General features: G+C 37.7%; 1 protein-coding gene across 4 annotated transcripts in view; it reads right to left on the bottom strand.

Annotated features, from left to right (window-relative positions):
* The window catches only part of LOC147996270 (uncharacterized), a 250,959-nt gene that overhangs the window by 54,666 nt on the left and 180,422 nt on the right, over positions 1–15,871 (bottom strand). For 3 of the 4 annotated variants that reach the window (XR_015674851.1, XM_087640451.1, XM_087640453.1), the window contains one exon: positions 12,217–12,399. Coding sequence is in view for 2 of the 4 variants with exons in the window: in XM_087640451.1 (XP_087496577.1) it covers positions 12,217–12,240 (24 nt within the window). In the remaining 2 variants the exon portion in view is untranslated. Of the gene's footprint in view, positions 1–7,529; positions 9,097–12,216; positions 12,400–15,871 lie in introns of those variants that run through there. The other variant, XR_015674848.1, reaches the window with a different exon arrangement.

Below are 15,871 nucleotides of genomic sequence, written 5' to 3' on the forward strand. Positions count from 1 at the left end.
ACCTAAGCAACAGAAACCAAGACTACTTGGCTTCATCAGAGCCCAGTTCTCCCACCAAAGCAAATACTGGATATCCAAAAAAGATTTCCTTGGAAAAGCAAGATTTGGATTTAAAATCACATTTTATGATGACGATGATGGAGGACTTTAAGAAGGACATAAATAACTCCCTTGAAGGAATACAGGACAATACAAGTGAACAAATGGAAGTTCTTAAAGAGGAAACACAAAAATCCCTTAAATAATCCCTTAAAGAATTAAGGAAAACACAATGAAACAGCTGAAGGAAAAGGACAAAACCATCCATGATTTAAAAATGGAAAAGAAACAATAAAGAAAGGACAAAGGGAGACCATCCTGGAGATAGAAAACCTTGGGAAGAGATCAGGAATCATAGATGCAAGCATCACCAAAAAAATACAAGAGATAGAAGAGAGGATATCAGGGGCAGGAGATACTGTTGAAAACATCGACACAACCATCAAAGATAATGTTAAATAGAAAAAGCTTCTAGCATAAAACATCCAGGAAATCCATGACACAATGAGAAGATCAAACCTAAGGATAATAGGTATAGAAGAGAGTGAAGACTCCCAACTTAAAGGACCAGTAAATATCTTCAAAAAATATTGAAGAAAACTTCCCTAAGCTAAAGAAAAAGATGCCCACAAGCATATAAGAAGCCTACAGAACTCCCAATAGATTGGACCAGAAAAGAATTTCCTCCAGTCTCACAATGGTCAAAATGCCAAACGTACAAAACAAACAAAGAATATGAAAAGCACTAAGGGAAAAAGTCAAGTAACATATAAAGGCAGACCTTCACTTTTTTTTAAATAATTTATTTTTTAATTGCACATTGACAAACTTTACCTTTTTATATTCATGAACTACCAGTTATAAAATGATTAATGAATACCATGTAAGATAATTAAATTAAGTGAATTCACTTATTCATCATTTTGAGGACTTTTTTCTATATTAAGAATTTTAAATTTTGCCTTTTCAATAATTATGGGAACCATATTATTTATAATATTCTCCCCATGTACTTTTCGACAAAAATAATATTTGCCATTTGTGAAAGTATGAATAAAATTTGAGAACATAAACTATGCTAAGTGCAATAAGCCAGGCACAGAAATATAAATATGGCATTTTCCCACTTACATTTTGATCTCAAATAATTTAACTCAAAGAAACAGAATAGAATGGTGGCCACCCAACCCTGAGTGAAAGGATCGAGAGACGGTTAATAGTCAAATAGTGCAAAGTACCTATTAGACAACATGAATTAAGTTTCTTTTTCTCGTTGCTATTATCAAATACCTGAGAAGAAGCAATTTAAGGTTTCTTTTGGTGTGCAGCTCAAAGAAACACTGTTTATTATGACCAGAAAGGCATAGGGGCTTTGGTATGAGGGGCTTGGTTACATTGCATGGATTATCCACAAGCAGACAGAAGACAGGAAGTGGTAGCACCTATAACACACCAGCTGCCACTGACTCAGGTCTTCTAACAAGGCTCTAGCTCATAAATGTTTCCCAACCTCCAAGGCAGGAGCCTAAGGCAGGAATTTCACATTCAAACTACAACAATATGGAATGAAGCCTGAACTATTTGCATTTGGGGGCTATTATAAATAAAGCTGCAAAAGAATTTGTGTGTTTTCATTGTTGTAAACTAAATGATTAATAGTAGAATTACTAAGAGTATTTTGAATTTTATGGTAAATGTTTACACAAAGTGCCCTTATTGTCTGACATCCTACAAGCCATGTTGAGACCTTTTTTTTCTTGGATATTTTCTATTTACATTTCAAATGTTATTCCTTTTCCTGGTTTCTTGTCCATAAACCCCCTATCCCATCCCCTTCCCTGTTCTTCTATGAGAGTGTTCCACCACCTTCCTGCCTCCGAGCCCTGACATTCCCTTACACCAGGGTTCGAGCTTGGCAGGACCAAGGGCCTCTCCTCTCATTGATGTCCAACAAGGCCATCCTCTGCTACATATGCAGCTGGAGCCATTGGTCAGTTCATGTGTACTCTTTGGGTAGTGCCTTAGTCTGGGAGCTCTGGTTGGTTGGTATTGTTGTTCTTATGAGATTGCAAGCCCCTTCAGCTCCTTCAATCCTTTCTCTAACTCCTCCAATGGAGACTCAGTTCTCAGTTTAATGGTTGGCTGCGGGCATCCACCTCTGTATTTGTCATGCTCTGGCAGAGCCTCTTAGGAGACAGCTTTATCAGGCTCCTGTCAGCATGCACTTCTTGGCATCTGCAATATTGTCTGGGTTTGGTGACTGTATGTATATGTGATGGATCCCCAGGTGGGGCAGTCTCTGAATGGCCATTCCTTCAGTCTCTGCTCCAAACTTAGTCTCCTTATTTCCTCCTATGAATATTTTTGTTCCCCCTTCTAAGAAGGACTGAAGCATCCACACTTTGGTTGTTCTTTGTCATGAGCATCATGTGGTGGCAGACCTTCACTTATACCAGACTTCTCACCAGAGACTGTGAAAGCCAGAAGATCCTGGGCAAATGTCATACAAACCCTAAGAGAACACATATGCCAGTCCAGGCTACTATACCCAGTAAAACTCTCAGCATAGATGGAGAAACCAAGATATTCCATGACAAAAGCAAATTTACCCAATATCTTTCTACAAATCCAGCCCTAAAGGGGATAATAGATGGAAAACTCCAACACGAGGAGGGAAACTACACCCTAGAAAAAGCAAGAAAGTAATCTTTTTTGCAACAAACTCACAAGAAGATAGCCCTACAAACATAATCACACCTTGAACAACAAAAATAACAGGAAACAACAATCACTATTCCTTAATATCTCTTAATATAAATGCATTCAATTTTCCAATTTAAAAAAAAAACAGACTAACAGACTGGATATACAAAGAGGATCCAGCTTTTCGTTGCATACCTAAGGAAACACACCTTAAAGACAAAGACAGACACTAACTACCTCAGAGTAAAAGGCTGAAAAACAACTTTCCAAGCAAACGGTCTGAAGAAAAAAGCTAGAGTACCCATTATAACATCAAATAAAATCAGCGTTCAACCAAAAGTTATCAAAAATGATAAGGAAGGACACTTTGTATTCATAAAGGAAAAATCCACCAAGATGAACTCTCAATTCTGAATATCTATGCACCAAATGCAAGGACAACTACACTCATAAAGGAAATCTTGTTAAAGCTCAAAGCACATATTGCACCTCACACACTAAGAGATTATTACACTAAGAGATTTGAACACCCCACTCTTGTCAATGAGCAGATCATGGAACAGAAATTAAAAAGAGACATAGAGAAACTAACAGAAGTTATGAAACAAATGAATTTAACAAATATTTATAGAACATTTCACCCTAAAACAAAATAATATACCTCCTCGGGACCTCATCGTACCTTCAAAATTGACCATATAATCAGTCACAAAACAGGCCTCAACAGATACAAGAAGATTGAAATAATCCCATGCATCCTATCAGATCACTATGAACTAAGGCTGGTCTTCAATAACAACAAAAATGACAGAAAGCCCACATACTCATGGAGGTTGAATACCTCTCTACTCAACGATAACTTGGTCAAGGAAGAAATATAAAAAGAAATTAAAAACTTTTTAGAATTTAATGAAATTGAAGGCATAACATGCCCAAACTTATGGGACACAATATAAGCAGTGCTAAGAGGAAAACTCATAGCTATGAGTACCTCCAAAAAGAAACAATCTAGAGCATACATAAGCAGCTTAACAGCACACCTAAATGCTCTAGAACAAAAAGAAGCAAAAACATCGAAGATGAGTAGAAGGCAGAAAATAATCAAACTCAGGGCTGAAATCAACTGAGCAGAAACAAAAAGGACTATACAAATAATCAAGAAAACCAGGAGCTGGTTCTTTGAGAAAATCAACAAGATAGATAAATCCTTAGCAAGAGGGCATAGAGAATGTATCCAAATTAACAAAATCAGAAACAAAAAAAGAGAAATAACAACAAAATCTGAGGAAATTAAAAAAGCCTATATTCAACAAAACTGGAAAATCTGGAGGAAAAAAACAATTTTCTAGACAAACATCAGATACCAAAGTTAAATCAGGAACAGATAAATCATATAAACAGTCCCATAACTCGTAAAGAATTAGAAGCAGTTATTAAAAGTCTCACATCCAAACAGAGACCAGGGCCAGATGGGTTTAGTGCATAATTCTATCAGACCTTCATAGAAGTCCTCATACCAATACAATCCAAACTATTCCACAAAATAGAAACAGGAGCATTACCCAATTCCTTCTATAAAGCCACAATTACACTTATACCTAAACCACACAAAGACCTAACATAGAAAAAGAACTTCAGACCAATTTCCCTTATGAATATTGATGAAAAAATACTCAATAAAATGCTAGCAAACTGAGTGTAAGAATACATCACAACGATCATCCATCATGAACAAGTAGGCTTCATCCCAGGGATGGAGGGGTGGTTCAATATACGGAAACCCATCAACATAATCCACTATACAAAAAAACTCAAAAAATGATCATTTCATTAGATGCTGAGAAAACATTTGACAAAATTCAACACAACACCCCTTCACGATAAAAGTCTTGGAAAGATCAGGAATTCAAGGTCCATACCTAAACATAATAAAAGTAATATACAGCAAACTAGTAGCTTACATTAAACTCAATGGAGAGAAACTTGAAGCAATCCCACTAAAATCAGGGAATAGACAAGGCTGCCCACTCTCTCCCTATTTATTCAATATAGCACTTGAAATCCTAACCAGAGCAACCAGACAACAAAAGGAGGTCAAAGGTATACAAATTGGAAAGGAAGAAGTCAAAATATCACTGTTTGCAGATGATATGATAGTATACTTTAGTGACCACAAAAGTTCCAGCAGAGAATTACTAAGCCTGATAAACAACTTCGGTGAAGTGGCTGGGTATAAAATTAACTCAAACAAATCAGTAGCTTTCCTATACTCAAAGGATAGACAGGTTGAGAAAGAAATTAGGGAAATGACCCAGAAATGAACCCATACGCCTGTGATCACCTAATCTTTGACAAAAAGATTGGAAAAAAGATAGCACTTTCCACAAATGTTGCTGGTTCAGCTGGAGGTCAGCATGTGGAAGAAGGCAAATTGTTCCATTCTTTTTTTTATTATTATTATTAACTTGAGTATTTCTTATATACATTTCGAGTGTTATTCCCTTTCCCGGTTTCCGGGCAAACATCCCCCTCCCCCCTCCCCTTCCTTATGGATGTTCCCCTCCCAACCCTCCCCCCATTGCAGCCCTCCCCCCAACAGTCTAGTTCACTGGGGGTTCAGTCTTAGCAGGACCCAGGGCTTCCCCTTCCACTGGTGCTCTTACTAGGATATTCATTGCTACCTATGAGGTCAGAGTCCAGGGTCAGTCCATGTATAGTCTTTAGGTAGTGGCTTAGTCCCTGGAAGCTCTGGTTGCTTGGCATTTTTGTACATATGGGGTCTCGAGCCCCTTCAAGCTCTTCCAGTTCTTTCTCTGATTCCATTCTTATCTCCCTGTACAAAGCTTAAGTCCAAGTGGATCAAGGACATTCATATCAAACCAGATACCCTCAAACCAATAGAAGAAAAGATGGGGAAGAGTCTTGATCACATTGGCACTAGGGAAAATTTCCTGAACAGAACACCAAAGGTTTATGTCAACAATACACAAATGGGACCTCATACAAGTGCAAAGCTTCTATAAGGCAAAGGACACTGTCATCAGGACAAAATGGCAACCAGTATATTAGGAAAAGATCTTTACCAATCCTACAACTGATAGAGGCCTCCTCTTGAAAATATACACATAACTCAAGAAGTTAGACACCAGAGAGCTAAATAACCCTATTAAAAATGTGGTACAGAGCTAAGAAAGAATTCTCAGCTGAGGAATATCGAATGGCTGAGAATTATCTAAAGAAATGTTAAACATTATTAGTCATCAGGGAAATGCAAATCAAATCAACCTTGAGATTCCACCTCACACCAGTCAGAATGACTAGGATCAAAAACTCAAATGTTGGCAGATGCTGGGGAGTATGTGGAGAAAGAGGAACACTCCTCCATTGTTAGTGGGATTGCAAACTGGTGCAACCACTCTGGAAGTCAGTCAGGAGGTTTCTCAGAAAATTGAACATTGCACTATCTAAGGACCCAGCTATACCTCTCCTGGGAATATACCTAAAAGATGCTCCAACATACAGCAAAGACACCTGTTCCACTATGTTCATAGCAGCCTTATTTATAATAGCCAGAAGCTGGAAAGAACCCATATGCCCTTCAACAAAGAAATGGATCCAGAAAATGTTGTACATCTACACGATGGAATACTATTCAGCTGTCAAAAACAATGACTTCATGAAATTCATAGGCAAATGTATTGAACTAGAAAATATCATCCTGTGTGAGTTAACCCAGTCACAGAACAACACTCATGGTATGTACTCAATGATAAGTGGATAGTAGCCCAAAATCTCGAATTACCCAAGATACAATCCATAAAGCACATGAAGTTCAAGAAGGACAACCAAAGTGTGGATGCTTCACTCCTTAAAAGGGGGAACAAAAATATTCCATAGGAGGGGATATGGAGGCATTGTTTGGAGCAGAGCCTGATGTAATAGTCACTCCGAACCTGCCCCACATTTGTATATAGCCCATATATATACAGCCACCAAAACTAGATAAGATTGATGAAGCTAAGAAGTGCATGCTGACAGGAGCCTGATATAGTTGTCTTCTGAGAGGCACAGCCAAAGCATTTCAAATACAGAGGAGAATGCTAGCAGCAAACCACTGAACTGAGAATGGGATTCCTGTTGGAGGAATTAGAGGAAGTATTGAAAGAGCTGAAGGGACTTGCAACCCCATAAGAACAACAATGCCAACTAACCAGAGCTCCCTGGGAGTAAACCACTACCCAAAGTCTATACCTGAATTGACCCATGGCTCCAGCTGCATATGTAGTAGAGGATGGTCTTGTTGGGCACCAATGGAAGGAGAAGCCCTTGGTCCTGTCAAGGCTGGGTCCCCCCAATGTAGGGGTATGTTGGGCAGTGGAAAGGGGGTGTTGTTGAAGAGAGTAACATCCTTGTAGAAGAAGGGAAGGGGGACGGGATAGGGGGCATATGTCCAGGAAACCGGGAGAAGGGATAACATTTGAAATGTAAATAAAAAATATCCAATAAAAAAACATTAATCATAGACTAAACTAGAAATGTTGACATCACTAAATTTATTCAGGAAATGACTTGGAGGGTTTAAGAATGGAGTTTAAAGAATATCCTTGTATGTATTCAAGCAAGTTAATGGATAATATTGGAAATCAGTAATTCAAGAAAATGTAGTGTAAGAGTACCATCTGTAAATATAAAATATCTTCCAAAAACAACAGTTAAAAATTAAGGTGCTTTGTATACATTGTAGGGTTCTGAATTAAATTATTGTCTTTTGAAAAACATATAAAACCTTTATAAAATTGTAAAATGTATTCATTTTATTTAATGAGATACATCAATTACAAAATAAATGAAAGGCAAAACCCCCAAGATTGCCCAATGTATGTTATTACTTAACTACTCTCCCCAGTTATTTTGTTTCTACCACGAATGACAAGGTGTGCTTGTGAACTCCCATTGTGTAAATGTTTCAACTCTGTTTATTTTCAAGAACAAATAGGATACCTCTGAATACTAAACTAAGAACAAATGTAAAGTAACTCATCTCTGTGCAGTATTTCCTTCATTCAATATATAAATATGAATTACATGTGATATAAAAATATTGTAATGTTGTAAAAATGACTTTAGACATGACACATGCTATTAACTTAATTTTAATGGAGTTTATTTAATTGTAAGTTAATGAAGCTTAATTTTAAAGAAGCTATGCGTAAAAATGTAAAGTTACAGGAAATTTAATAATCATCACTCTCAAAGCATAGTTGCCGGTGTCAACACCTAATTCACATCTGTCACTGATATGACACATAGACTCCCATGGAGGGCAAGAATGTATAGGTGGCTAGTGGACCACAATGGAGTGACAGGAATAATTAGGAATCTGTGAAGCGACTTGAATGTCTAAGTGTCCTCCTCTGAGATTAATGTTTAGAAATTTGGGGATTCGGGGAGATGGTTGTTATTATTTAGTTGGTTTGTCGATTTTGTTATTGTGGTGCAAGGTCTTTCTGTTATTGTTGTCTATTAGTTCTTTGAGAATTTCAAGGTTTTTACAGAATCTTTTAATCATATTCTTCCTCATTTCTTCCCAAATTGTTGCTTCCCTATCCATAAAATACTGTGTCTCCTCACTCTTTTTTTTGTTTTTGCAAATGAAGACAAATTTGTGAGATCTAATAGTCTTGGGCATTTAGTGTTTACCCAGAACATACTTGACTTTCCAGGACTTTCACTCTTGAAGAAAATTGACCTTTCCTTTCTCAGCTGCTAAGAATTGCCAATCACTTCATCACCAGGGTGGTATTGTATGCCCAACTCCCCTCTCTGTGCTGGGATTTAACCTGGCCTGGACTTGTTCATGCTGCCATGAATACTGAGTTCAGATGTACAGCTGGCCTGAAATATCCAGAGATATTTCTCTGTATCTCTGGATATGTTTCATCTACCTGTTCTGGCTCTCACATTCTTCCTGCCATCTCCCACAGTGATCCGTGAACCTTGAGAGTTGAGGAGTGGTTAATGGGTGTCTGGTATCTTGTGGAAGAAGTGCTTAATGTTATCCATTCTATTTGGCTAGTACCTGTTACTGTCATTTCAGGGATCTCCTGTAGATTTATCCATTGTGTATTGCTTATGGGGAATTGGTCTCAGCCTATCACAAAAACATCTCATGGGTCAGTCCCCCATGTTCCTTCCCTATGTGCAAAGAAAGGAAGAGCTGATTAGTGCCCCTGTCTATGGTTACCTGCTTTTCTGCCCCTCCCCCCTTTTTTTGCTAGATGAAGCTTAATGGCTCTTCTTACTCTCTAAACTCTGTTGTTTATCAATCCTTTTCTTAAGTAGCCAGGATGATGCCTATAAACAAGAAAGATTAAAGTCATGAGATTTATCTGTAGAAAACATACCAGTCATTCTTTTAAAGCAACATTAATATCTTGGGTGTCAAATACTATTTAGTTTACTAATATGTATACCATTCCCAGCATTTTGTGGACAAATAAGCAAAAGGAGGAAGGATATTTGGAATGGATCTGCATTTGCTCTTAAATTTATAATTTGGAAACCCAGATGCTGGTTTTATGATATGAAATTATTTAGCTATAAGATCCATAAAGAAGTAAATATGGTTTTAAAATGATCTTGGAGGGATTTGTTCTACAATGTTCATGTTTTCATTTAAAAAGAAGGAAGAGAAGGATGAGGAGAAAGAGGAGGGGGAAGAAGAAGAGGAGGAAGAGGAAGAGGAGGAGGAGGAGGAGGAAAAGGAGACAGAGGAGACACTTGAGACATTATGAGACAGAAAAATGACCTGCCAAAACTATAGCTGGAAGGCAAGCATTTGAAAGCCTGGAAAGAAGCCTGTTTTGGATTGTTTCTAATGATTTGATTTATTGAGGATCTGCATGTCCAAAGGCTGAAGGTCTTTGTCCCCAGTTGATTTTTGATTGATCAATAAAGATGCCACTGGCCAGTGATTGGTCAAAAGGAGACAGAGTGAGGCCCTTAGATTTGCTTGGGCAATGGTGCAGGAGAGAGGAGGAGAGAATTGCCACATTTCAGAGAGAGATGAATCAGATTTAGAGCTGCAGAAGAAAAATCATCCAAAATGTTGATGAGAAGGAATGCAGCCTCCAAAAGTACTGCCCAGAAATATTTTGGGCACCAAAGACTAGGGGGTTGCCCAAAAGAAACAAGGCAGCAAAGATAGATCATAGATTTAGAGGGTGTTGTGTCAGGAGTACTGGGGGTTACTAAGATAGCCAGATGGAAGATTAAAACTGCCCAGCCTTTGAGCTAGCCAAGGCATTTCAAAAATAAGCTAGTGTGGATGTGTCTTTCATTCATGGATCCAGTGTGTTCCTAGGCAGATGTCTGGAAGTGCATAACCTGTCAGTAGCTCAAAGCAGTTTAGCTAAACTCCATGCTACAGAAGCCAGCCCTGCATGCATCGTCATTTTCAGAATCCAGGATACAGAGCCTAGTAATGTGCTGCTAGCTGCCCAGTAATGGTATGTGCCTATGAGAAAACTAACATAAAATTTCATGGCCTAACATTATAGCTCAGCCACAGTAAAAGTAAACACAAACTCACATATAAGAATATGCCATCCAGTCTATGTGGACAGGCTATGTGACTGAGTCAAACGCAAAGCAGCAAAATGTCACATCTGTTACAAGAATCCAAGAAAGCATTGTAAACAGTGTGTTAACAAATTCTGTAATTGATGGTGTTGTTCTTCTGAGACTGAGTTCAAGACAACCACACGTAGAGCTATTTTCAGATTCCCAGTTCATACGACTTTGACTTCAACAAACTCTAGCAAAGTTAGTTGGAAGTTCGTTCTTCAAACTCATATTTCAGATTATGGTTCAGTAGGTCTTCAAAAAAGAGAGCAGACTGTGACTTTGGAAATAGATTACATTCCATGATCTTCAGCTATAACCTTCTACAAAGTCCACAATGAAACTTTTTCTTAAGTCACTCTGTCATTTCAACTCTGTTGCAATACCAATGTTAACTGTAGACTGACAAAAAGGAAGGGAAATATAGCCTCTCTTTAATCCAGTGGAAAATGAAGGTAAGTAAAAGCTTCTCTGGGTAATGAATTGATACGATTAGCTGTTTTTGTTACCTGAATCCCATTGGAGCACTGAAGACTATTGCTCTGCAAAAGAGCTCCTTAAACATACTGTGCTGTGTCAGCAATGGACATGATGTGGGTCAATCAACATACTGACTCTAGGGAGTTTTATCTATTGTAATTAAAAGAAAGCATAACAGAAACACTCTTATTTCTTTTCTGTCCTTTAAAGAAATCCAACGTCTAGTTATGATTGCCTTGTGGATTTCTCTTAGTTCATGAAAGGAGATGATTCTGAAGTTGTTTTTAGCTGAGTAACCAGGATCATTTGGTTTCTTATTAAGCATCTGCACAGACTTTTAGTGCATTGGGTCCAGTGGAAGGTCAAAGACTCCTCTGAGAGGGAAACTAGAATTCCCCTTGATGGTTAACTAGAAAATAGAATGATAGCTATGCTGTGCCTTGAAAATTTAGCAGACATTTTGAATTAATGAAGAGTTAAATATAACATATAAATATCAAGTGTGTGATGTGTTTGAGTATTAAATGTCCTTGAAAACTATAAACTAAAAAAATACATCTTAAAAATAGCTTTGCAAATATAAAATATATTGACAAACTTTCATAAAATTGAAAATTATTGGTGTTCTTTGACAATTTAAAAATGTTTATACATGTAGAGACATTAAAATATTCAACATTGTTAAATGGTGAGTTATACACTAGTGGATCAATAGTCAATACAGTCCTTGTTAGATTATCAATAAAGTTTTAATAAAATTGACAAACCAACTCTACATTGCAAGTGGAAAATGAAAATACATTAAATAAATAAAACAAGAAGTTGGAGTACTTACCTGGTTCTGAGGTTAACTGCAAATCTAGCTGTATCTGTGCAAGTGGAGCACAATGAGCCACTTGCATCAAGACAGGGAAATGGCAATGTGAAAGCAAGAGTCCAGAAATAGACTCATGGTATGTATGCACTGGTTTTAAATAAAGGCTTAAAGGCAACTCAAATGTAAAGGGGAAACATTTCAATAGTGCCAATCTGCAAAGAGAATCTTTTGAATCTTATGTCACATTCCGTGCTTTATAAATGAAATTAAACTAAAACACACATATGTCCATGTCAACTTTAATCTATAAAACTTTTAGAAAAAAGCACTGTGACTATGATTTAGGTGGCCACGCTTTCTGAGATCTAACACTAAATGCACAATAACCCAAAAGAAAAATGTATTGCAGTGGTTTGAATGAGGAGTGTCACCTATAGTCTTGGGCATTTGAACTCTTTGTGTCTGGTTGGTGGTGATATAAAGTTTAGGTGGTATAACCTTGTCCCATTGGGGCGTGGACTTTGAGATAAAAACAAAATGAAACACAGCCCCACCTGGTTCCAGTTTTCTGCCTTCATATTTTCAGTTTGAGGCTGGGAGCACTCAACTTCCTGCTCTAGTTGCCATTCCTGCCACTTGTAGCCATGTTGTTCCCATTGATATGGACTCTACTCTTCTGCGAACATAGCCAAATGGCTTTTCTTCTATAAGTTGCCTTGGTTCATGGTGTTTCATCACTGCAAAAGAACAGTATCAGAATTGAGCAGGTCTGCTATACAACAGGTACTATTAAAAGAAAAATACAAAAACAAAACAAACAACCAAAAAAACAAGAACCACACACTTGCTGGGAGAAAATATTTTCAGAACACTTCTGATTGAAATAATCAAACAGTGGATATCAGTACTCTTATTTGCAATGCCATGATTTGCTGTACAGAGAACTCAATCTATGTGAGGTTCTTGCCAAATTCTAATCTAGACAAGAGACTAATCACATTACAAAGGCTATAATGTAATCTCCTGATGGTCAGTCAGTTGTCCACTGTAATTTGTGTTGGAGCCCAATGGAAAGATAGGGATGCCTTGTTGTGTCTGCTTCCCTTAGATGCACAAAAACATAATTCATGCTATGTAACACATGCCCCAATGCTAATGGAAGGGAATCTAAGAGCTGTTATGCTAGGTCAATATGTACCGCATTTGATGTATCCCCAACAGAATAAATGAGTTAGTTCTTATATTCTGATGCCTAGACTCAGGACACTAAATAGTAGATAAAGCATAAATGGAGAAATACTGGTCACAGAGGAGAAAAACATAGTGAATATGACAGCATCCATGAACTCACTTTTAATTATAATAGGTCTCACAGTTAATGCTTATTAATGCTGGGAAGACTCAACTGCAGGATTGGTGTGGAGTAGGCAGGTACCTGGGTCTCCAAAAATAGAATGATTTCTTTTCTCTCTATCAGATTGCTTGGATTTCTGCAGCTTATAATTAATACTTCACAAATATCACACATATTGCATTTTTATTTTGAAATTCATGCTCAGTTTCATGTTTTGAGTGCTCAGTCTGTGCACCCGAATTAAATAACAGAAGATTAAAATAAATAAAAGTCACAGAGTCTCTGTGTGTGCATACATGTATATCTTCATGTATGTGGTTTTTATAGTAACTGCAAATTCTGACAGCATGAGAAGTATGCGATCAAACAAAATGAGTTCAGAACAATGGGTGTGTCTCTGGGTGTGTCTATCCCATGTGCTGGCAGATAAGAGTTGTTTTTTTTTTTTTTCCTTTTCCCAGAATGTTACTTTCTAATCAGTAAAAGACACTCTAATGATCACAAGGCTTTCATTCTCTGGGCAGAAAACCAACTGTTGTAAAAGTGCTACCTCCAGAAGGAAGGGTTCTCCTGCCTCCTTGAGCCACTAAGAAATGGAGGTTAAGTAGAGATGTTCAGAGAATTTGGACCATCCAAGATCCAAATTCTTTCCCTTCATGTTTGAGGTAGTGATTGGTTTCTTCTCTGCCATCTGAGGTTCTAAGCACTTAACAGGACCACAGCACCAAGTATGAACTGCTGTGAGACCGCAGTATCTTTACATAACACACTCCTTGAACCCTAGTCTTTGTCACTTTGTGGTCTAACTGTGTTCCTGTTGAACCAGACAAGAAGGGCAGGATGGTTTCAGATGAGCAGAGAAGTGACAATACAATGAAGGGAATAAGAAATTCTGATGTTTGACCTTGGTGTGACAATAAAAAGAACCTGGGAAATATACTTTGAGAGCCAAACTTCTTGAATTTTCTTTCTAAAGAGAATAAGATTTAAATCTCTAGAGCTAGATGTACTGCTTAGAGGTGAAACAATTTCCTAGAAAACATATATACACACACACATACACACATATACATACACACATATACATACACACACACACACACACACACTCAGTATGATAGTGTGCCAATTGGAACCATAAGCAAAGGCATGAAAAGTTTTAAAAACACTGGCTACAGAGCATAAGAGACTTCTAAATTAGTGGCTCTCAACCTGTGGATTGTGACCCCTTCGGGGGTTACAGATCAGATATCTTGTGTACCAGATATTCACATTACAATTCATAACAGTAGCAAAATTACATTTATGAAATAGCAACAAAATAATTTTGTGTTTGGGGGAGTCACCATTATATGAGGAACTGTATTAAAAGGGCATAGCATTAGAAAGGTTGAGAACCAATGTTCTAAGTGAAGATTATGTAAGCCTCAGAATATCATTGCTCTAAATGTTCAATTTTGAAGCCTTGTGACAAACACACAAAAAAAGAGCGTTCTCATTAAGGATGCTGGTTGCTCTAGGCCCACAGACCTCTATATCCTTGGATAGGGCTGGATAGTAATAGCTGGTAGGCCAATAATACTAATACTTGCCTCTCAAAACTGTTGTAAGAGTTACAAATAACTAATGTGTATAAAAGACTCAGCCCACGATCCAGCACATGCTCCAGACTCATTTGTCATCCATCAATGTAACTGTCAAGAATTAGTGAAAAAGGCGTCAAAATTGCATTTGAGATTATTGAACCAACTATATAAGCTGTGAGTCAGTTGGTAACGATTGAAGGCTTGAACTTGCTCCATTACTTCATCTTCAATAAATCTTCTCCAATTATTATATGCCAAAATTCAACAATGGTGTGTGAGATTTTTGTACACACACACACACACACACACACACACACACACACATGTATGTATGTATGTATGTATGTGTGTATGTATGTATGTATGTGTGCTTGCTAGAAAAATTAGTGTGTTTTTAGTATTTATTTTCCTTCAATTAAATACTTAAATGCTTATCTTTTAAAGAAATGAGTAATTGCAAACATCTAATGCCAATAGTACAGAAAACCCCCTCCCTTGTGTTTGGAATTGCTTCTAAGACCCCCAGGGGAACACTGAAAAGCACTGAATAACCTTCTGTTGTTTCTGTGACTGTTGCTTTTTTCTGGTTCTTATCAGTTTCAGCACACTTTTTCCTCTGTCCTATTTTGTTTTTCTTTTGCTGTGATGACGAACCATAACCAAAACCTCAATAATGGGGAAAGGGTTTGTTTTTGCTTACAGCTTACTCCATAATTGAAGAAAGGCAGTGCAGGGGTGGGAGGCAGAAATTAAAGCAGTAACTATGGAGGAACACTTCTGGCTTGCCCAGCCAGCATTCTTCTACCACCCAACCTACCTGCCTATGCATGGCACTGCCCACAATAAGCTGGACCCTCATGTATCAGTTAGCAATTAAGAAAAAACTTCCCCATAGACATGGCCACAAGTCAATGAGATAGAAACAATTCCTCAATTGAGGATCCTTCTCCCCAGGTGACTCTAACCTTGTGCCAAGCTGACAGCTGAAGCCCACTAGGACACTTACTTTCCACATTATGAAACATTCATCTTTCCACTTGAAGGAATCCCCTTTGGCTTCTCTTTGGTACATTGAATCATAAATGTAGCCAACCCCGATTTGGGGGAACTTTAACTAAGGTAAGGTTTACCTGTTATCCTACCGTGGAAAACCTGGTACTCCTAAGTAACTGAATGGTTGGTAGCATCTAAAAGATAGATACATATGATATAATAGGCAAGAAAATGGTTCACATTCCAAATGGGAAGGAAGAGAAAAACATGGTATTT

The sequence above is a fragment of the Rattus norvegicus genome, chromosome 2 (genome assembly GCF_021556685.1).
Source record: "Rattus norvegicus strain SHRSP/BbbUtx chromosome 2, alternate assembly SHRSP_T2T, whole genome shotgun sequence".
Lineage (NCBI taxonomy): Eukaryota > Metazoa > Chordata > Mammalia > Rodentia > Muridae > Rattus > Rattus norvegicus.